A 23,843-nucleotide genomic window follows, 5' to 3' on the forward strand; every position below is an offset into this window, starting at 1 on the left:
TTATTTATTTATTTTTGACTGTTCTGGGTCTTCATTGCTATGCAGGCTTTTCTCTAGTTGCAGCAAGTAGGGGCTGCTCTCCAGTTGAGTGTGTGGGCTTCTAATTGTAGTGGCTTCTCTTGTTGTGGAGCATGGGCTGTAGGGCCCTTGGGCTTCAGTAGTTGTGGTTCTCAGGCTCCAGAGCACAGGCTCAGTAATTTTGGCACACAGTCTTAATTGCTCAGAGGCATGTGGGATCTTCCCAGATCTGGGATTGAACCCATGTCTGTTGCATTGGCAGGCGGATTCTTTACCACTGAGCCTCCAGGGAAGCCCTCTTTTTAGTTTTTTAAGGAACCTCCATACTGTTCTTCATAGTGGCTGTCCCAATTTACATTCCTACCAAAAGTGTACTTACACAGACTTAATGAGGTAGCAACAGGACTATTCTGAACCAGACATGCTTAGACTTTTTGGTTTTATTCTGGCTACATATGTACCTGAGGGTAGGTTTCACAGTTCTCCTCTGAAATTCAGGTTTAAAATCAATTCGGTTTGTAGTCAAAGAAAACATCTGTCATTCGGTGTCAGTTGTAACCTATGTGTAACCTAGTTTTTTGAATAATACTTACCATATCATATAATCTCAGTGGTTAATTTTTTCCATTACTCCTCTAGGGTATAGTGGCTTCCAAAACTTGGCCTTAAATGCCAAACATTTATTTTAGCACAGGGGATGCTGCAGTGAAGATGTGTTTAGTGAGGTAATAAATGAACGAGTAGTTCTAGATCTCTATTTATGAGGGCTCCCGGTGACATAGTTTGGCATTAGAGTTGCACACATCCCCACCAGGTCTGTTACTCGGTAGGTGCTGGCCAAGGGCAAGAGTGAAGCCTGGGGAAGACCCAGGGCATTGCTCTTTGTATCCTGCACAACCTCATGCATATTTGAGGGGCCACATCCTTGCCTTATCGCTCATGTGATGACTTGTTTCTCTTGTGGAAATAGTATTGCTTTAATGCTTAATAAGTCTTTAATAAGTCTTCTGTAGCAGTGTTTATGGTTTTGTGTCTATACATTGATTCTCCTTCCAAAGGGAAGGTGGGGCAGAAACCAAAGATCAAGGTCATTAAATAGATGTATTTCAACGGGTGCATCTATATTATGTCTATATGCTCTGCTTGCTATTGTTGCATAGGAAAAATATGCAAACTTTTCTCTTACTACTCTTATGGCCAGTGCCTTTACTGGCCTCCAGAAAACCACTAGTAAAATTTGCTCCAGCAGCATTTGGTTGTAATTTTGACATTTTCAAAACACTGTGCAATTGGAAAGATTGAGAGTGTAATTACTTGATGCTCAGCTTTAGGTTTAGCTATTTTTTTTAAGACACATTATTGAATGGAATCTCTTTTAAAGAGGTTCTTGCCAATTACGCACATGACACCCTGGCCCTGAAGGGCTTTTACTGATGGCTTTTCAGGCATGTGAATAGTTTGTCATGTGGAATTCTGAGGTTTTTTTGTAATATACGCTGGGTGGAGGAAGTTAGGAGGTTGGATAATAATGTGGTTTCCACTGTATTGTTGGGTATCAGAAATCACATGAGGCAACTCTCAGTTTAGGAACCTGTTTTCTTAACACTCCATCCATCACAGGAGAGGGCCAGAAAACCCTGTCCTACCCACCCCCATGTACCTTGAGGCAGTGTGTAGGCATCTACAGGTAGATGCCCCCATTTCAGTGAGGCTTGAAGTCTGAGGGGGAAACATGTGGTTTATATTCAGCAAGATGGTTCCCTCTAAGGCCCCCTAATGCTTTCAAGATGCTGATAGAGCCATTAATAGCTCTTGGAGAAAGATTAGATTTTCAATTAAAATGAAGCCAATTTAAAATAAATAGTTGGTAGTATTATTAGCTTGAACTAAGCTTAAGAGTGTGCCTGGGGGTGGGGATGTCAGGACTTACAGCGTGGCAGAGTGAGGAACTTGACAAATTCTCTCCCCAAAAAAGCAACAATAAAACTGGACAAAATAGTAAAAACCAACCATTTTAGGACTCTGGAACTCAACCAAAGGGGTACAACAAATTGAGAACCATTTATTCAAGAAAAACTACTAAACCATGTTATGAACAGTGGGAATGTGTGGTGTTTTATCCTGGGGCTGCTTCCATCACCCCTCCCTCAAGTTCCATCTGTGTGGTAGTTCTGCTTGGGCAGGCTAGGCTGCGAAAACCAGAAACTTTGCTGCCAGTGAGGGCTGATTGGAGAAAAGTGCACACTCAGGCAATTCAGTAAAAACAATAGTGACATTAATGGCAAAAAAATTAGGGAAGACAGTTTCTGCGGTTAGTTTGAGGTTGCAGTACTACTTGAAACAAGCAACAGACCAGCAGATCAGTGAGAAATTGACCAAAGAGACTGAGAGAATGAGACAGACTCAGAGGTGGGCCTTGATAAGCTCATATATATTCCTGATGGTCTTAAAGACTGCGCATATGGGCAAGGCAGTGTGCAGGCTCAAGAGATCAGGGAAAGGGTCTAGTTATTTACTCATCTTTCCTGACTGAATATGATGTCTGGTGCATATGCAGAGGAGATATGAAACAGCCTGGTAGAAAATAAAAACTGGGGAAAAGTTGTAAACTGTACGATCTTTGACTGTATTCTCCAACTCACACACAGATTCATTAGCAAATGGTGAAAACCTTAGTGGCTTAAGGTGCCTAAGTATGTGTGCTTAGTCGCTCATTAGTGTCCAAGTCTGTGATCTCATGGACTGTAGCCCACCAGGCTCCTCGGTCTATGGGAATTCTCTGGGCAAGAATACCAGAGTGGGTTGCCGTGCCCTCCTCCAGGGGATCTTTCCAACCCAGGGATTGAACTTAGGTCTCCCACGTTGCAGGTGGATTCTTTACCATCTGAGCCACTAGGAGGAGGGTGCTTATGTATAACTTCTGGTTAATCAGAGGCTGATTACTAAACTATGCTGTGATAGAGGGTAGCTCTTAGGAATCTAGGCCTAAAAGTAAGATAAATTAAAAAGAAAAAACTGCCAGTACAATACTATAGTGATTACTGTAGCTTTGTAGTATAGTCTGAAGGCTTCCTAGGTGGCTCTATTGGTAAAGAACCCTCCTGCCAATGCAGGAGACATAAGAGACATGAGTTCGATCCCTGGGTTGGGAAGATCCCCTGGAGGAGGGCATGGCAACACACTCCAGTATTCTTGCCTGGAAAATCCCGTGGACAGAAAAGCCTGGCGGGCTGCAGTCCACGGGGTCACAAAGATTTGGATATGACTTAGAAACCAAGCAATAACCACAGTCTGAAGTCAGGGAACCTGATTCCTCCAGCTCCATTTTTTTTCCCTCAAGATTGCTTTGGCTGTTTGGGGTCTTTTGTGTTTCCATACAAATTATAAAATTTTTTGTTCCAGCTCTGTGAAAAATACCACTGGTAATTTTGATAGGGATTGCATTGAATCTGTAAATTGCTTTGGGTAGTATAATCATTTTCACAATATTGATTTTTCCAGTCTAAGAACGTGGTATATCTCTCCATCCATTTGTGTCATCTTTGATTTCTCTCATCAGCGTCTTATAGTTTTCTATGTACAGTTCTTTTGTCTTAGGTAGGTTTATTCCTAGGTATTTTACTCTTTTTGTTGCAATGGTAAATGGGATTATTTCCTTAACTTCTCTTTCTGATTTTTTTGTTGTTAGTGTAAAAGTATGCAAGAGATTTCTGTGTATTAATTTTTTGTTTTGTGACTTTAACAAATTCTTTATTGAGATAGATCTAGTAGTTTTCTGGTGGCATCTTTAGGATTTTCCATGTAGAGTATCATGTCATCTGCAAACAGTGAGAATTTTACCTCTTCTTTTCCAATTTGGATTCCCTTTATTACTTTTTCTTTGATTGCTGTGGATAGAATTTCCAAAACTATGCTGAATAATAGTGGTGAGAGTGGTCACCCTCATCTTGTTCCTGATGTTAAAGAAATGCTTTCAGTTTTTAAAAAATTGAAAATAATGTTTGCTGTGGGTTTGTTGTATCTGGCCTTTATTATGTTGAAATAGGTTCCCCCATGCCTACTTTCTGGAAAGTTTTTTTTTTAATCATAAATTGGTTTAATTTTGTTGAAATTGTTTTCTACATCGATTGAGATTATCATATGGTTTTTATCCTTTAGTTTGTTAATGTGGTGTGTCACAATGATTGGTTTCATATACTGAAGAATCAGTATATGCATTGCATCCCTGGGATAAACCTCACTTGACAATGGTGTATGATCCTTTTAATGTGTTGTTGGAGTCTGCTAGTATTTTGTTGAGGGTTTTAGCATCTATGTTTATCAGTGATATTGGCCTGTAATTTCCTTTTTTGGTAATAACTTTGTCTGGTTTTGGTTATCTGGTTATCAGGGTGATGGTAGCCTTGTAGAATGAGAAATAATATCAAAATAGGTAGTGAGAATCCATGTTTGTAGATTGAAGATTCAATGCAGTTTAAGGTGCAGTTCAGTTCAGTTCAGTCTCTCAGTCGTGTCCGACTCTTTGCGACCCCATGAATCGCAGCACGCCAGGCCTCCCTGTCCACCACCAACTCCTGGAGTTTACTCAAACTCATGTCCATTGAGTTGGTGATGCCATCCAGCCATCTCATCCTCTGTCATCCCCTTCTCCTCCTGCCTCCAATCCCTCCCAGCATCAGGGTCTTTTCTAATGAGTCAACTCTTCGCATGAGGTGGCCAAAGTATTGAAGTTTCAGCTTCAGCATCAGTCTTTCCAATGAACACCCGGGAATGATCTCCTTTAGGATGAACTGGTTGGATCTCCTTGCAGTCCAAGGGACTCTCAAGAGTCTTCTCCAACACCACAGTTCAAAAGCATCCATTTTTCGGTGCTCATCTTTCTTCACATTCCAACTCTCACATCCATACGTGACCACTGGAAAAACCATAGCCTTGACTAGACGGACGTTTGTTGGCAAAGTAATGTCTCTGCTTTTTAATATGCTGTCTAGGTTGGTCATAACTTTCCTTCCAAGGAATAAGCGTCTTTTAATTTCATGGCTGCAATCACCATCTGCAGTGATTTTGGAGCCCAAAAATAAAGTCTGACACTGTTTCCACTGTTTACCCATCTATTTCCCATAAAGTGATGGGACCAGATGCCATGATCTTAGTTTTCTGAATGTTGAACTTTAAGCCAACTTTTCCACTCTCCTCTTTCACTTTCATCATTAGGGAAATGTAAATTAAAATATAGAGAGGGAGGTGGGAGGGGGGATCGGGATGGGGAATACATGTAAATCCATGGCTGATTCATGTCAAGGTATGACAAAAACCACTACAATATTGTAAAGTAATTAGCCTCCAACTAATAAAAATAAATGAAAAAAAAATACAATGAGATACCATTAAATACCCACTATAGAATGCCTATAATTAAAAAACAAATTGTAATAACAAGTGTTGAAGATGTGGAGAAATGAGAACTTTCATACATTGCTGGTAGGAACATGAAGTGGCACACCCACTTTGGAAAAGTTTGCGGTATGTTGAAAAGTTAAACATAAATTAAACATATAACTTATCAATTTTGCTTCTTGGTATCTACCTAAGAAAGATGAAAAGATGTATCCTCACAAACACTTGTCTATAAATGTTCCTAGCAGAAATTTTCATAATAACCAAATGATGAAAACAATCCAAATGCCCATCAAATGATGAATGGATAAACAAAATTTACACTAGTACTATTCAACAGTAAAAGGAAGTGGACTGATACATGCTGTGACAGGGATGAACCTCCTTTACATTATGCTTAGTGGATGAAGCCAATACAAAACACTATATATTGTGCAATTCTATTTATAGAAAATGTCCAGAAAAGGCACATTTATAGTGACCAAGAAATGATTAATTATTGCCCAGGGATGAGAATGAAGATTGCAAATTGGCTTGATTAAATTTTTAGGGCAGTGATGGAAATGTTTTATAACTAGATTAAAAAAATTTTTTTTTATTGAAGTATAGTTGATTTACAATGTTTTGTTAATTTATGTGATACAGCAAGGTGATTCAGCGTAACTAGATTTTGATTATAGATTGTTGCACAACTCTGTAAAAGTTATTAAATTATGTGTGTAAGATGATGCATTTTATATTTATACAAATTATACCTCAAGAAAGCTGTTTAAAAACTGTGCCTGTGGACTCCACTGGTATTGGCTATATACCTCAAAGACTGCTTTTGTTCTTTTTGTAAAGTTGTAGACAAGAGAATTCTCTGTGGATTCAGAGTTGGTTAGCCAACATAGTCCCCCTTATTCCCCTGGAGTGCCATATTTGATGTATGTGGATTGTATGTGTGATGATAGGAACATAATGGCGATTACCCCATGGATGACCAAGGGAGGCCTGGTAGGTCTGGCTGGTGGCCCAGTAGGGCTGGGTTATGAATCCTTGGTCTCACTGCTCTGCATGTACCTTCCCAGTCACTCTTTGATGATTCACAGAGGACACCTTCCCTTAGAGGAATGGAGCTATTCTTGGATAAGGGAAAAGCAGTAGTTGAACCAGAGAAGGCAATGGCACCCCACTCCAGTACTCTTGCCTGGAAAATCCCATGGATGGAGGAGCCTGGTAGGCTGCAGTCCATGGGGTTGCACAGAGTCGGACACAACTGAAGTGACTTAGCAGCAGCAGCAGTTGGACTCCTCTGTTGGAATCCATTCCGTGGGTCCACTCATGGCTGTGGACCCTCTAAAATCCCTACATGCAGCATTGTGGGTATGATGAGACTCCTATAAATTAGTCTCTTCTGCGTGTGTGTGCGTGCTAAGTCACTTCAGTTGTATCTGACTCTTTGTGATCTCATGGACTGTAGCCCACCAGGCTCCTCTGTCCATGGGGATTCTCCAGGCAAGAAAACTGGAGTGGGCTGCCGTGCCCTCCTCCAGGAGATCTTCCTGACCCAGGGATCGAACCTGCATCTCTTACATCTCCTGCATTGGCAGGCAGGTTCTTTACCACTAGCACCACCTGGGAAGCCTTCTGCTGCACAATGACCTGCAAATACCACAAAGTTGAAACATCAGGCCCTTGGTTGAGGTGGTGGCAGGGATCTAGCCTGGTTTTCCTCTGTCTCCTGTAACATCTCCCTGAAGTCTGGCTTGTGGCTTTGGGGCTTCTGGGAATACATACAGGTTGAGTGATTGGATTTATGAATCATCACCACTTCTGTTTTATTTTCAGCTGACTATTTACCCTGGAACCAACCAAGACGAGAGTTGCTTCGTCCTCCTCACCACTACCGGCCAGCATCAACCAAGTTTGATAGTCGCACTACACAGCAAGACGACTATTCCATGAAAGGCCTGGTGAACACCAGGAGCTGTAAGCCTCCAGCTGTGCCCAAGCTCTGTAACATCCCCCTGGAGGATCTGACAAACTACAAGATGAGCTACGTGGCCCACCCCTTGGAGAAGCGCTTTGTGCATGAGTCAGAGAAGTTCAGACCCAGTGAAATCCCCTTTGAAAGCCTCACCACCCACAAGGAGTCATACCGGGGTCTGATGGGGGAGCCAGCCAAGAGCTTGAAACCTCCTGCCAGACCTTGCGGGCTCTTGCCCTTCTCCAGCACCACTGAGTTTCGAGACAAGTACCAAGCCTGGCCAACGCCCCAGGTGTTCTCCAAACCTCCTGCCACGTATGTCCCTCCTGAAGAGAAGATGGACCTTTTGACAACAGTGCAGGCCCACTACACGTTCCCTAAGGGCGCCCCGGCTGAGTCCTGCCGACCCGCGCCCTCGGTGAAGAAGGGTGGCCGCTTTGAAGGCTCCACCACGACCAAAGAAGACTACAAGCAGTGGGCCAGCATGCGGACAGAGCCGGTCAAGCCCATCCCCCAGCTGAACCTTCCCTCTGAGCCCTTGGACTGCCTGACCACCACACGAGCCCACTACGTGCCCCACCTGCCCATGATGACCAAAAGCTGCAAGCCCCTCTGGTCTGGGCCCCGAGGAAATATCCCTGTGGAGGGCCAGACCACATATACCATCAGCTTTACTCCTAAGGAAATGAGCAGATGCCTGGCTTCATACCCTGAGCCTCCTGGCTACATCTTTGAGGAAATAGATGCTTTGGGGCACAGGATATACCGGCCCATTTCTCAGACAGGCTCTCGGCGGAGCAGCCGTTTTTCTGTAGGTGATTCAGAAAATCCCAACCAGCAGGAGTTGACAGTGTCAGCCTGATTTTTAAAGGTTGTAATTTAGAAATTGCACAATACTTCTAAAATCATATGGTTGAGCTATTCATTGGACCAAAAAAAGAAAAAAAAAAAAGGAATTCCCCAAAAATGAAAAAAAAATTTCATCGTCGTTTCCTGGACACTTGAATAAAATGAGAATCACTTGACTCAAGGAAAATGACATTTAATCACTGGCTAATTAGTCCCCTAATCCTCCCTCTTCTGTCTCCCCCTCTTGGGCCCTTTATCTTGTGCTCATGGAATCAAAGCTGGTCTCTGAGGCTTCCTTCCCATCCAGATGTATTTTACTAGTTTAATCATTGTATAAATTGACATCATGATCATCCCTTGCCAAGAATGAAGTGCCAAAGAATAAACTTCATTTTGGGGGGATTGAATCTCCAGGTCTGTTTGTTCACCCCACGTGCTGTCTATGAAGAGAGCAGGCCATGTTTCTTGCGACCTCTGGGGATATTTCAGCCTAACTCTCTTGTTGCTTCCTCATCCTGGTAGGGGTGCCTCAGGCGTGATCTGGAGTCTTGTTTTGGGGCCTCTCTACACAGGGCTGCTTCACAGGGCATCTTTCTACCTCTTCACATCACAACATACCAGTAACAACAGTGTTGTCTGATGGGGTATGAGTCTCGTCATGAGTCTTGCCCATGAACCAGGCACTGAACTGAAATTTCCTCTCCCCTCCATGCTTTTTCCCAGTTCTCTGATATCATGGAGTGTATTTTAGGGTTCTACTGACTCAAAACAGAGGCAGATGGAGGGAAAGGACAAAGTTCTATGGCAGTCCTAGGAAATCATGGATGGCCAGACCTCTTTCATTCCCAAACCAGTGCAGGCTCTGAGTCCAGGGAGAGGAGGGGTGGAGGGGGGGAGAAAGGGAACCCTTGGCAACCAGGCAGTTGGCAGCTGGCTCTTAAGCTGTGAGCACTTCTAAATGCTCAGAACCTGGAAGAAATGGCCGCACATTGGGCTGATTCCTGGGAAGCCTGGACCCGCTTGTCCTAAAATGACAGCTATGACCAGGCCTCTCATAAAGTGTGATATAGTGATAATGGAGAAAGGGTTGGAGGTTCCTCTTTGGGGCCTAAGGTTTGATCCTAAGGTTAAGTACCTTGAATTTTTTGTTTGTTTGTTTGTTTGTTTAGGAAGAATCAAGGAGGGACTTTGTTCAAGAGGGCCCAGGCCAGGATCAGATGAGTTCAAGGTCTGTGTGAGCCTCATCCAGGGGGATGCAGATTGACGCTTGGGTTATCTGCCTCTCTTTTGAGTCTGTAGAACCTTAAAATATACTCCATGGTATCAGAGAACTGGGGAAGAGCATGGAGGGGAGAGGAAATTTCAGTTCAGTGCCTGGTTCATGGGCAAGAAGCCTGTATCTCTTATTCAAGTCTATCTTTCCATGGCTCTCACCTCCCTGGCCCAGACTTTCAGGTCCCCACTCATTATCTTCTTACCGTGAGGTTAGTTTGCATCACGGGATTGGGATTTATGGCATTTAATCCTCTTGGTTGTATCAGGTGTGGATGACTGCCCTTATGGGATAAAGAAGCTCGGAGAGATGATGCACCTTGCCCAAGGCCACAGAGCTTGGAGCACCAAGGCCAAGACTGGACCCCAGGTCTTCTGTTTCAAGATCCAGGGCTCTTGACTCAACACCAGGCACCTCCCATCTGCAGTGGCTCACATCTCATGGCTCCACCAACCATATCAAATTGTACTATCTCTGTTTGAACTCCTTTCTGGAGGCCATTAAGCTAAAGGAGGCCACTTAGGAGGGTAGGTTTTATTATTTTTGTTTCATCATTTTTCACAGATCAAAGGAATATTGGCACTTGATTTGAAAAACCAAATGGTATTAAAATGCTTATAAAACGGCAGCAGTCTCTTAAGCAGCCACCCCTTAGTCTCTATTATAACTTCCCCAGAGAACAATTGTAAATAATTGGATCTGTTTCTACTAATATTTTCCCTCAAATTCTTTAATAATGTTGTTTTAGTTGCTAAGTTGTGTCTGACTCTCTTGTGACCCCATGGACTGTAGCCCGCCAGGCTCTTCTATCCGTGGGATTTCCTAGACAAAAATACTGGAGAGGATTTCCATTTCCTCCTCTAGAGGATCTTCCCAACCCAAGAACTGAACTTGCATCTCCTTCTTGGCAGACATATTCTTTACCATTGAGCCACCAGGGAAGTCCATAGTATATATACTAATATATTAGTATGAAAGTGAAAATCGCTCAGTGGTGTCTCTTTGTGACCCTGTGAACTGTAGCCTGCCAGACTCCTCTGTCCATGGAATTCTCCAGGAAAGAATACTGGAGAGGGTAGCCATTCCCTTTTCCAGGGGATCTTCCCAACCCAGGGATCAAACCCGAGGCTCCTGCATTGCAGGCGGATTCTTCACCTTCTGAGCCACTGGGAAAGCCCCCCTATAATTGTGTGTGTGTGTGTGTGTATATACTGGTGTCTGCTGACTCATTGATTTTAGACCTAGTCTGTTTTGGTAGATTAGGTATTTTAATCTTTTACATTTAATTCTTTAATTCTTTTAATTCCTTCGCTCCCCCTTCTTAATATAGTTATATGAGAGTGTGTAGTAATGTCAAAACTAATAAGCTTTTCTGATAAGTAGGAAGGGAAGAAACTGAAGAAAGATTGATAGATCTGACTGTTTTAGGAGCACTGAGTCCACTTGGGGTGAGAAATATCCTCTGAGCCCTTTCTTTGTGACATTTGGGATCATCTCCATGGTGACTTCAGGCTAGATGACCCACCCAGGGCATCTCTGCCTTATCTGTCTCTCTAGGACTTGAGGAATTGCCTCTCCCCTACTCTTAGTTCTTCTTATGACAGTAGTTAATACAAATAGATTCATAAAATACATAAAGAAGGACACTTTTGGCTTTTATGGGTGCTTGTGGAACACAATGGCTAAGAGCATACAAGGAGAGTCCAGCAGACCTGGGTTTGCATCTTGGTCCTTGTCACCCACTAGCTATGGGGCCTTGGTCAAATTCTTTACAATGTGGATAATACTGGTCTCATGGTTTTGTGGTTTGGATTGAATGATTGAGTATGTATCAATCACTTAGGCATGGCTTATCTTTAACTTATTAAATGTAGATGAGGATGACAACAATGGTGGTGATCATGATGATGAAGATTGCTGGATTCTGCTGCTGAAACTACCTGTGATTTTATTGGTCAGTGTTCACAAGTGTGCAGGTAAGGACAACTGCTCGTGTTTTATTTACTTATTTTAAAAATATTTTTTTATTTTTGGCTGCATTGGATCTTCATTGCTGCACATGGGCTTTCTCTAGTTGCAGCGAGCAGGCTCTACCCTCTAGTTGTGGTGCTCGGACTTCTCATTGCCGCAGTTTCTCTTGTTGTGGAGCATGGACTCTAGAGTGCAGACCCAGTAGTTGTGGCTCATGGGCTCAGTTGCTCTGCAGTATGTGGGATCTTCCCGGACCAGGGATAGAACCTCTGTCCTCTGCACTGGCAGGTGGATTCTTAACTATTGGACTGCCAGGAAAGTCCCACTGCTCATATTTTAAATTTTGTGTATTTTATATAGTTTTAAATACTCCTTTTTTCTTATAGTTCATTTACTTTTAGTTGTTCTGAATTGGGGTTGATAACTGTGCTCCCTGGAAATGTCATTTAAGAGCATTACTTGGGTCACAAGAAAGGAAAAAGACAGTGATCTGAGCTGTTGGGGCCTTGATTCCCCTCCTCTGCTCTCCCATGGCAGCTTCTTGTAGTCAGTTCTATGTATTGGGCTCCCCTATAAAAGACTGTTGGAGAAAAATTCTTTTATAGTTACGAAAACCCATGCACATGTGTACACACACTGCTTTAAGACCCCATAGCATCCTATTTAACAAACTCTGATGATGGAAGACTTCAAACACGTTGTCTTGTCTAGAAATACACACACATTATTTATTTCATGCCTTTCTCACTTGTGGGAATGAAGTGGGAGCTTAATCACCTACCACATTCCAGGGTTTCCAAGGCTTTCAGCATGTTATAAAAGAAAAATTATTAGAGACCAGAAATCAAATGCAAACAGAAAAGTATGGCCAAGCAGGGAACCTGCTCCAGTGCAGAATCCAATATGCTCTGGGATGAGGCTCTGGAGATGCAAACAGGTGGGGTTTTTAAAGTTCAAAGATGGGAAAGCTCTATTCTGCTCGAAGAAAGTGGGATCTCAGGGTGAGGCTGATGGGCTGGAGGTGGTGGGGTTAGTTGGTGTGGAGACTCTGGTGGAGTGAGTGTGGCCTGCTGGTTGTGCTATGGTGACCGGGGGCATCTACTGGGATGTGCCACTCCCACTGACGGTGTCTTCCTGCCCGTGCTTTGCACACGGCAGCCTTGTGTCAGCAGCCTAGATAGCCAGGGCACCTCTCATTCCCTGGTTTACCTTACAATGAGGGCTGCCTGTGTGGTTAAAGACTCTGGCACATCACTTGTATTTTTTGAAGGTCAGGACCTCCCCCCCTCCTTTCCAGTTGACTTCCCAATTATGATCGAAACACAGCACCAAGGGTAGCTTGAAAAATCTCCAATATACTGCTTGTTGCATTTTCACAGGAGTCAATGTCCTTGAAGATGGGCCTCCCTTTTTAGGCCTTGGCTGCACGATCTTAGGCCAGGCAGTGACTAGAGGCTGGGGAAGGCAGGGCCCGTTGTCAGTGATTCTTTCAGCAGTTCCCACTTTTAGCCCCATTTGTCACTCTGCTCTCTGTGGTACCTGCTATTTCAGATCCTGAGCTCCTGCCAGATTCTGCCTGTCAGACCCACTCCTTATCAGCCCCAGCATTCTTGTGGTATTTTTATTCTGGACTTGTCTGCTCCATGCTTGTCAGTCATTGTTCTCCTCTCTCTCTCCTGTCGTTTTCCATTTTCTTGAAAACCCTCGTTCACTGATGACCCTCCTCCCATCGTCTTCACTATGGTATTTTATAATTTCAGTATTGCTTAAAAGAGTTGAATGGTGTATATGAGGGGGCAGGCTGGAGATGAGCTCGAGCTGGCACCACTTGCCTGGGCAGAGAGCCCACTGAAGGTGGAGCAAGACTAATGGACTTTCTTGGGGTCTTCTCCACTGGAAAGCACCCCCGGAGGGTGACTTTTCCCCCCAAGGGGACTGAAAGGCAAACGTGGGCAGTCAGCATAGAATAAGTACCAGGTCAACTAGTGTTTGCAGTGAAGAGAGTCCTGGATCTTGGGCCACTGCCTTCTAAACCCCAGGCTGTTCCCCAAGGCTGTGCATGTGGCTTTGGATAGCATTCTCCCACTCCATCCTCGGGCCTCAACTGCTGTCCTCCTTACCCCTTTCAGACGTCACCAGCGGTTTCATGGAGGAGGGTCTGGGGGCTCAGAGAGAGCCGTCTATTGAAGCAGAAACCACAGCCCAGTTCTGACACCAGGAGCATCACTCCTGGCCGGGGCCTTGCTTGGGGGTGGCGAGGGAGCCAGTACTCCTGCTTTGTCTCCAAATACCTTTTCATTTGTAGTCACACTGCCCTAAAAGTGTTTGCAGTAATGTACACAGGGCAGCTATCCTCCCCATCCTCTTCCACACTTCTGTCTCTAATGCAGGAGGGAAGCAGATTGCTCAAAGTCGATAGGATCAGCACAACAGACTCTTCCCAGAGGGGTGCTCTCTTTTGGGGATCTGGTCATTTAGGGCTTGAAGATGTACTGAGTGATCCAGATTCTCCAAAAGGGCTTTTCAGCTGTGCAGCTGTTGTGAGGAGGTAGCTGGGCTGGTGGGGTGTGTACAGGTCCTAACGGAGGATTAAATGGCCCCCTGGCTTCTCAGACCTGCCAGGCCATCCCCCAGGCCCACATCTGGTCCTCAGACCTTGAAGTGGAGGACAGAGGCCCTTCTGAGCATAAGCGCTGGGAGTGGAGGCCAGCAGAGGTGTTTTCTTTGGCCGGACAAGCTCAGAGTTTCCACATGGCTGGCTGAGCAGGTGCTGGTCTCCTTCCCACTTTGAGGGTGCCCTGGGGGAGCCTAGGAGCCTGTGAACCTTTTAGAACATGTGCCCTGGATTCTGGAAAAGGCATCAGGGTAGTGCTAAGCTGGGCTCCTCTTTAAGTCGTAATTCTGGGCCACAGCTGCCTGGGTCCCTGCCTCTGGGTCCTCAGATGCTGATATGAGACGTACTGATGGCTTTTCCTTGTTAGGTCTTGAGGTGTGGCAGCAAACACAGCTTGATGCTAACTGAAAGGATTCAGGAACTTTCCATTCCTGTGGTTGAATCTGAAACACTGATTTTCTTGGGCTTTTACTGCCCAAACCAGACAGCCTGCCTCTATACCTGTGACCTGTCTACCTCATCAGGACCAAGGTCGTCCTTTCAATGATGAGGTGAAGCTTGGTTTCTTCTATGTGACCCCAATGCATGCGTGTTACGTGACTTCAGTCATGTCTAATTCTTTGCGACCCATGGACTGTAGCCCGCCAGGCCAGGCAAGAATACGGGAGTGGGTTGCCATGCACTCCTCCAGGGATCTTCCTGACTTGGGGATCGAACCAGAATCTCTTGTGTCTCCCACATTAGCAGGCAGGTTCTTTACCATTAGTGCCACCTGGGAAGGCCATTTCATGTTATAGGAGCAGAAAATGAAGGAGCCTACAAACACCCTTTAAACAGGCAAGCAGCTACTTAAGGCAGACAAAATGCCTGTAAAATGACTGCAGTTTGACACATCTATGCCAGTGAATGACTTATAAACTAAGAAATGGAATTTTTTGGACAATAGGCTCTCTTGGGCTTAAAAAAACAACGAAACTTTTCACTTGAAAGTTTCTAAGCAGGGCACAATGCTTACTGTTGACTTGGAGGGACTCTTTTCTTGGCTAAGCATTATAACACCTCTTACATTCAGAGGTCAATTATTTGGAAACTTCAGCTGTCCAAATCTGAGGCAAGACCTGGAAATAAGCATCTTATAAGCTGCCAAAGTCATTGACATGCATTTCATGTGTGGAAACTCAGGTACTTCACACAGTGCTCACTCTCAGCATATTGGCCCCTCTCCTCCACTTTTTTTTTAAACACACAGATTTCCAATGAGCTTTTTTCCCTGTTTATTAGCCCACAGAAGAGTAAGAGAGACTGCTGCTAGTATGACACATTTAGAACAGAAAGCACTGACAACTAATAGCTTGGCACTAGGATTAGAGGCCAAAAAAAATAAAAAAAAGAAGACTATTAAAAAAATGCAGTATTCAAAAGCATGGCAGCTCATGAATCATCCCAGTATAATACACACACACACACACGTATGTGCATACATATTTTATTGAGTCTGGAAAATATACCACAGTTGGTGCTATTAAGAAGAAAAAATCATACACATTTATAAAGTCTGGGTAAATGCATCAACAGTGTTGGAAAAATAAATTCCCGTTTGTCTCAGAATAATAAGGGAATGGGGATTTGGAGTATTTTAATATAAGGTTAACCTACAGGTAATGTGTATCAGCCCAATGTCTGTGGAATACCAACCCTGGGATATGGGATATGGTCACTGGACATGTAGATCAGGGAGAGGCTGCCTGTTATATCCTCCTGTTGGAGATCCACGATGCATTTTGATCCTTTGAAGTCTTTGTGGAGCCCTATAGTAAAGGCACCTTGTTTAACTTTGTATATTCCAGGCCGTGAATTAGCATTCTTGTAATTCCAAGTACTCAAACTGAAAAAGAGTAGCTGTTGGTTCAGGCAGTTGAGCAGACCAGAGCTTCGTCTGTGGCCTTCAGGCGTAGCTGGATCCAGGGGCTTGGATGCTGTGATAGGCGCTTCCTTTTCTCTGCATTGCCGTCTCAGGCAGGCCCTTTCTAAATGGTAGTTCACAGCAATCGTGAGTTTACAGCATCCTTTTAGCTAAAGTGCTTCTCCTTTCCAGTGGTTCCAGTAAACGTCCCTGAATTGAGTCTCTCTTGCTTGACTGAGTCTCATTGCTGATCCCTGAACTGATGGCCCTGGTCAGGGAGATGGAAAATACTCTTTCTCTGGGCCAGGATCACCCAGGCACCCCTGGACTGAGCAGTGTATATACATGTGGGGTCAATCCCATGCAAACTACATGAACTGTAGGAGGCTGGGGTGAGGGGGCTGCCCCAGAGAAAACTGGGACGTGGTTTCCAGGGAAGGAAGGGATGGATGCTGAGCAGGAAACAACAGTTTCCAACTCTGACAGCAGAGTCCTTTTGTTGTGCAAGACTCATTGGCGCGTACATGGAGAAACACTGCCAAGAGATCATTGCACATTTTTTTCCAAAGAAGTTTAGAGTGTAGTAAAGCACACGCATGCAAACATGTGGTTGGACCTTTCTTTGATGATACAGAAACCCAGTGGATTCTGCCGGGCCTCGGGGTCAGCTCTGAGTGCTGAAACATCCTACTCACCATCCACTGATGTTGTTTGCCTTCTTGATAAATGGGAGGTTATGGCACAGCCAAGTGCAAGGCCCAAGGAGCCTGGGAAAGTTCACGCATGGGACAGTGGATGCAAATGCATATCTCCTGTGTCAATTTCCCACAGCACCAGCACACACCACCTCATTTTATCCACATGCAACCCTTCTGTGTGTGTTATTCTCCTGTCCAGGCAGGGAGCTGAGGCTCAGAGAGGTAAAGCAACTTGGCGAGATACTCACAGCCTTGCTCAAGACATTGGAGGAAATGACATTTGTAAAACTAATCTTGTGAACAGCAAAGATGTTTTTGAATGATGCCTTGGATTTGGAGGAAGGAGGATGCTAGCTAGCTAGAGGCAGGAGACTCTGAAAGTTGAGAGAAAAGAACACAATTTGGAATGCTTCATGTAAAAAAAATTTTTATTTGCCCACACTGTGTAGCGTGTGGGACCTTAGTTCCCTTACCAGGGATTGAATTCATGCTCTTCGCATTGGAAGTGAGGAATCACGACCACTAGGCTGCCAGGGAGGTCCCTGGAATGTTTTTAAGGGGCCATTCCGTTTGCAGGTGTGGCTTCTGAAATAATAAGGCTGAAAGAACTATGTCTGTATGAGTGATTCTTCACTGTACCTAGTACTGAGTTAGCATTCAGACTTACCAATTACTCCTGGTCACACACACACCACGCACACACACACAGAGATATAAAAATATTTTTAAGTTGCAATAGGGCTTCTTTCCATGATGCTCGCTTGCTTTACAAGTCAAGTATATAAAAAGGAATGATTACATCCAGAGATAAAGGTTGTTTGCAGAGATTTTTACATTTTAAGCTTTCGGTCTAAAATAATCACTTTAGACTCTAGAAAAAGATCCCTTGGGATTGTTCAAGGAAAAAGATATTTTCATCTTGTGATCGGCTAAGATACAGTCCATCTACTGTGGTGGTTTTGTTATAAGCTCTCAAAGGGAGGCAGTGTCCTGGGCTCCGGTGATTGCTGTGTGTCCTACCTCTGCTCTCCCGGCTGCCCCGGGCTCCATCGGACTTGAGGTTATGACGGTGTTTGTGCAGCCCTTTGCCCAGACTCCTGGGTCAGCTACAGTTCTCACCACCCTCCTGCCCCATGGGGCACCTCCAGGGGACCCATCCAGACCGCCTGTAGGCGTTCTCCAGTTTCTCAACGAGCTTGCGTCCAGTGAGTCCTTTGTCTGGTGGGTGGTTGCTCAGGAAGCTTGCCTTCTCCCTCCACACCTCGCATCCTGTGTGCCTCTCCCTAGATACGCCTCCCTTTCCCCTCAGCCCCACAACCGCTGTCTTAGCTCCAGCACCAGGAGGGATAGGACGCACCATCTGTCACAGCGTGGGCCACACTTCTCCTCTTCCTGCCATCTGTAAATACATGCATATATAGATTTATTCATCCCTTCAGAAAATATGTATTAGATGCTTTGGGCTAATCAGTAAACAGAGCAGATGCAGATCCTACCCTTTGTGGGGCTTATTGTCTAGTCAGGGAGAGAAAAACACTCAATAATAAATATTCTGTACAGCTAACATGTGCTTCCATGCTGGCTCACTGGTACAAAATCTGCCAGCCACTGTAGGTGATGTGGGTTTGACCTCTGGGTTGGGAAGGTTCCCTGGAGAAGAAAATGACAACCCACTCCAGAATTCTTGCCTGGGAAACCCCATGGACAGAGGAGCCTGGCAGGCTATAGTCCACGGGGGTTGCAAAAGAGTTAGACACGAGTTAGTGACTGCTGCTGCTGCTACTGCTAAGTCACTTCAGTCGTGTCTGACTCTGTGCGACCCCATCCCTGGGATTCTCCAGGCAAGAAAACTGGAGTGGGTTGCTGTTTCCTTCTCCAATGCATAAAAGTGAAAAGTGAAAGTGAAGTCGCTCAGTCGTGTCCGACTCTTTGCGACCCCATGGCCTGCAGCCCACCAGGCTCCTCCGTCCATGGGATTTTCCAGGCAAGGGTACTGGAATGGGGTGCCATTGCCTTCTCCAGACTTAGTGACTAAACGACAACAAATATATGTGTATCTAATAATGTATAATATAAATGCAATAATGGACACATGATAAAAAGTATCATATGTATGGTAACTTAGAAGGTGATAAGAGCCATGGAAAAAGGAAAAAGTCATCAGGATTAACAGGACCTGGGAGTTCTGGGAGGCCCAGGGTGTCTTGAAGGGGTAGTCAGGGTGGGCCTCCCTGAGAAAGGGAGACTGGAGAGTCTCAAAGGAAGAGAGAAGGGTGTTTAGGAACAGCTGGAGCACAGGCCCTGGCATGAGCATATTTCGGTCCAGGTGTGTCCAGGCGTGGTCCTGAGGCCACTGCCAGGCCAGTGCAGAGACCACTGCCAGGAATCTGGCTTTTACTCCAGGGCGAGCCGGCGCTACCCTTGCAGCTGGGAAGTGCAGATCAGGTTTCCATTACGGCTGTCACTCTGTCGCCCTGTCCCGGGCTTTGAGGGGACAGCAGTGGGCCAGGGTAAAAGCAGGGCTTGGTAGGGGGCTTCTTACCTAGAGAAAGATGCCTGGCCGGTGGAGTTGGGGGCTGTGAGAGAAGTGGCCCATCCTGGCCCGCTCTGAAGGTAGACCAGACCACATGGAGTGGCTGGCTGATGGTAGAGTGAGAAGAAGAGGGAATGAAACATGACTCCAGAACCTTCGGTCTGAGTGGCTGGAAGGATGGAGCTGCCATCCACTGAGGTCGATGAGAGTTGGGCTGGGCCATCTGAGTGAGGGACCGTCATTCATATGGTCAGCGGGGTGTAGTGGGGCCTTTGCGGCCAGGCGGGCCTGGCACTTCCACTCACCACTGTGGACCCAGTATGGCCCAGGCGTGACCCGAGCATCCCAAGGTTTTCTAGAAATGTGTCCTCTTTCTTTTTCTCCTTGCTCCCCTACAACTTGAGGGAGATTGGGTTCTTTCCTGAAGTACAGAAGGAAAGATCTTCTGAGTTCCCAGGCACCAGGATTGGACAGGTAATTATAATTGTGTTGGGTGCTGTGAGGGGGGAGGAGGAGGATGGGGATCAGCTTGGAAGATGGTGATGACTCCCTGGAGGTTGTGACTGTCTTGATGATATGCGACTCCCCTCACCTTCCCACTTCGCTCCTCTGTCTCCCCTTCCCCAGCCTCTCCAGCCACAGCCACAGATCTTGTCTTTCAGGATTTCTTCATCCTTTTATAGGGTTACACAGTGTCGTTTTCTCTTGGTTGTGGTCTTCTTTATTTTCACCCATCATCTTATCAGTGAAACAAGAAGCATTTGTGGGCAGTTACTCTATTTAGAAGAGGGGGTATGATAAATAATCATCATTTTATTTTTTTCAGCCACTTGCAGGAGCCAAGTTCAAACTTGGCCCTGAAATAAGTGGATGTGTGCGACGAGGGAGGAGAAGAGGGGCAGAGGGGGAAGAGATGCTTTGTGAACACAGAGTTTCCTACCTTTGGCCTTGACTTTGTATCTCTGTGGGCTGGCGAAGGACTGAGAGCCTCAGCTTTCTACCTTGGCTGCAAGGCAGTGGGGGGAAGTGCTGTGAAATTAGGAAATCTTTAAGAAGCAAACATCTTAAAGCCTCCATGTTTTCCCTGCCTTGGGTGCCAAGACAACTCACAAGTGAAGAGTAAGTGGTGGTGGCTGTGGTGGTTGGCATTCCATGGCTCATGGAAGGTGAGAAGGGGAAGGAAGATGGAGCATGGAGTCTCCAGGGAGCTGAGGTCAGTCACACAGAGATGAGGTGGGGCTGTTGCAGCGTGCCTCGGGGCATTTCACCCAGTAACAGACTCCTTATTCTGACAACAGTGGGAAGGTGTAGAAGGCTTTAGAACAGAGGACTGGTATAACCCTTTTGTCTTTTGAGATTTCATGGTGAATGAATTTAAGCCATTTTGGCTGACCAATAATTTCCAGGTTATCTTGGGAAAACAGGAGCTCCATCAGGAGAGGCTGGAGGGCTTCCCTAGTGGTTCACTGGTAAAGAATCCACCTGCCAATGCAGGAGACACGAGTTCGATCCCTGATCTGGGAAGATCCCACATGCCATGGAGCAGCTAAGCCCAAGCACCACAACTGTTGAGCCTGTGCTCTCGAGCCTGGGAGCTGCAACTACTGAGCCCACATGTCCTAGAGCCAGTTCGCAGCAACAAGAGAAGCCACTGCAATGAGACGCTCGAGCACCGCAACTAGAGAAAAGCCCGTGAAGTAACAAAGACCCAGCTCAGCTAAAAATAAAATTATTAAGAAAAAAAAGGCAGGAGCTCTGAGTTTCCACCTACACCGCCTCATTCCTTAACGTGGTGTGCTTCAGTGGGAACAGTCTCACGCCGAATTCTGGTATTAGGCTTGTGTGTCAGTCGCTCAGTCGTGTCTGACTCTGTGACCCCATGGCCTGTAGCCAGCCAGGCTCCTCTGTCCATGGACTTCCCCAGGCAAGAATGCTGGAGTGGGTAGCCACTTCCTTTTCCAGGGATCTTCCTAACCCAGGGGTCAAACCCTGATTGCAGGCGGATTCTTTACCATCTGAGCCACCAGGGAAGCATGTCAGGTACAAGCATAAAATGCCCACAAACTGGTCAGTGCTCTGTGAACTTGAATAAGTCCTATTGTTCCAGCCCTAGTCACTCTGAGAGTTATTCCAAGCTGGATGTTCTTATGGTAAGATCAGCCAAAACCTTCTCCAGTTAGATCAAGCAAGAGTTGGGTGGGAGCTGGGGGGTAGACTTGGAGCTCCAGGCTGTTGGGTTTGCTGGATACCTAGACTGTTTGGACAAGGGCTGGGGTGCTTGTGTGCCCTTTCTGATCTGCCAATACAACTAATTTCACTGATGTGTAATTAATGAACCTTGTGTAATAGACCCTCTGGTGCAGATTAAGTTAACAATATTTGAAATGCTTGCAGCGGTCACTTTTGGAGAGTAGATTTATGATTAGATAATTAAATATTAGCTAGCTGGCCCTAGGGTGTGATTTAAGTCTATTTCGCCCACAGCCATCAGTTTACGTTGATGTGTTTGCAGGCAATATTACATTAGTTCTGGCTGCTATATGGGAAGTGAATTGGAGGAGACAGGACAAATTTAAGGAGTCCAGTCAGGATACCTTTGCAAAAGCCCCAGTGGGAGAGAGTCAGGAATAAAAGAAGAAACTCATGCCTGCTGACTGTGGAAAGAACCAAATGAGGAAGAAAACTGTACTGGAGAGTTCCCCAAATGTGGAGGAGCAGGACGCACTGGCATCTGTGGTGGGGTGTATCTGCTTTCCTGGTTGGACTCTGAACTCCTTGGGGCTCAAGACAGGGAGAAGGCTTTCACCCCTGTGTTTTCAGGGCTCAGCCTGGGCCTGGGCACAGAGCTGGTGCATAGCCAGAGTTGGTCAGACTCTGAAGAAAAGGAAAGGTATGTAACAGGAAAAGAGATGAGGGAGAAGGAGATGAGATGAGAAGAGACGGAGGACTGCCTGGTGGGGGCTTGCAGAGTGAGGCCCACTAGGCCTGGATGGACAGGTCGATGGTTTTCCATCGCAGTGGGGCCCAGGAACTTCACGGTGCAGAAGGATCCAAGTCGAGGGGGTTTGCTCTCTGGGTGGTGACCTTGACTGTTTTTGCTCCGGTAGGGAGGGCCAGTGCAGGGGGAAGAAAGGCAATTCAGGAGTGACTGGGCCATGAACCTGGCACCTCTGTGTGTCTGCCACTGTGAATGTGCTGGGCTCTGGCTGTGGGACCGGGCCACCTGCGTGACTGATGACCAACTTCATCATCCTCCAACTGACCTCCGCTAAGTCATTTCCTGGCCCTTTCAGTGTTATTTTAAAAATGGTGGTGGGGATTGAGGGAAGAAAACCAAGCTCGTGACTCACTTCACCTCCCTGCCTTGACCATTCAGGCTTTCCTAGAGTTGCTCACCTGGCAACCAGTTCACAGCTTGTCTACTCTCCTTTGTGGGATTTGGAACGAGGTCACACCTGGCCATCACAGAGGCCTGGAGGAAGGCTGTTTATGTCGTCTTGGAGAGGCGGGCAGGTTTCCCAGGCATGCTTTTCTGGTCTGGATGCTGACCGTGTGATCTCTCCTCAGGCCCTCCTAAACATTCTGCTTAAGCAAACATTATTTATGTTCAGCAGGAGAACCATTCCCCACTGTCTGCTTTCTCTTCACTCACATAAAAACTACACATTTAATTTCTGTTTATCCATATATAAACCACATCTGTAGGAGCAGCCTGGGAAATGGTCGGTTGAAGATGGATTTTGCCTTTGAAAACGCAGAGGTGAGTGACATCTGTATATTGTGTTATCAGAAGCGTGACGCACGTGTTGATGGGGTCCAGGTGCTTCACGGAATCCATCTGATTGAAGCTGTAAACCTTTCGCCGATGGAGGAGGTGACGGCTCAGTTCTTAGCAGAGGCTTGTTTGCAAATATCTGCCTTCCAGTTTTGGGGGTGGCAACAGTTGAAAACCTTGGGGTGCTGTGAGGAAGAAGCTAAGGTTTGGCTCATCAGCTCACACAAATGTGACCTGTGAAAGCATCTTCAGGTGGATAGGAGGGGTATGTGAGGGGCAGACAATAATTTTAGATTAACCTTAGAGGGTTGGTAGAACTCTTTGGGGTATTCAGCTGTTCACTATTTCAAGGCCTGCATCAACACTGATGTTTTCCTAATTGGCAGTATAGGACATGGATACGTAACCTACCCTGATTTTACTCACATTTAATGCATTCTGACTCTGAATCTTGAAGTCCTTAAATCACAGCTCATTCATTGAACAAAAATGAGGGACACAGACAGAAAACATCAAGGGGGTGTCACCTTGTTTTGTTTCCTCATTTATTCTTCTGTGGGTTATTTGCCAAACAGATCAAGCTTTTCATTGGGTTATTTCCCCAAAGCTTCATCCTTTTTCTACCTCAACCTTCCCTTGCCTTTGTAGATGAATTTGCTTATTTGGGGAGTCTCACAAGTTATTGAAGTCTGTCTTGTCTCATTTTAGCTGAGAAGCATTAATAAAATTGGATTATTTCCTTTGATCTTATTTGCAGGATGAAGTGAGAGGATAATACCACCGCTGTTTACGGCCCTCAACCTGGTAAGATAGCCTTAATTTTAGCTTTTACTTTAACTTGTA

General features: G+C 45.6%; 1 protein-coding gene across 1 annotated transcript in view; it reads left to right on the top strand.

Moving 5' to 3' along the window:
• The window catches only part of SAXO1 (stabilizer of axonemal microtubules 1), a 66,372-nt gene extending 58,126 nt beyond the window's left edge, over positions 1–8,246 (top strand). The window contains exon 8 of the mRNA XM_065907849.1: positions 7,246–8,246. Within this exon, the coding sequence (XP_065763921.1) occupies positions 7,246–8,246 (1,001 nt within the window). The remainder of the gene's footprint in view (positions 1–7,245) is intronic.
• Positions 8,247–23,843: the final 15,597 nt, after the last annotated feature.

Source organism: Muntiacus reevesi, chromosome 17 (genome assembly GCF_963930625.1).
Source record: "Muntiacus reevesi chromosome 17, mMunRee1.1, whole genome shotgun sequence".
NCBI classification, from domain to species: domain Eukaryota; kingdom Metazoa; phylum Chordata; class Mammalia; order Artiodactyla; family Cervidae; genus Muntiacus; species Muntiacus reevesi.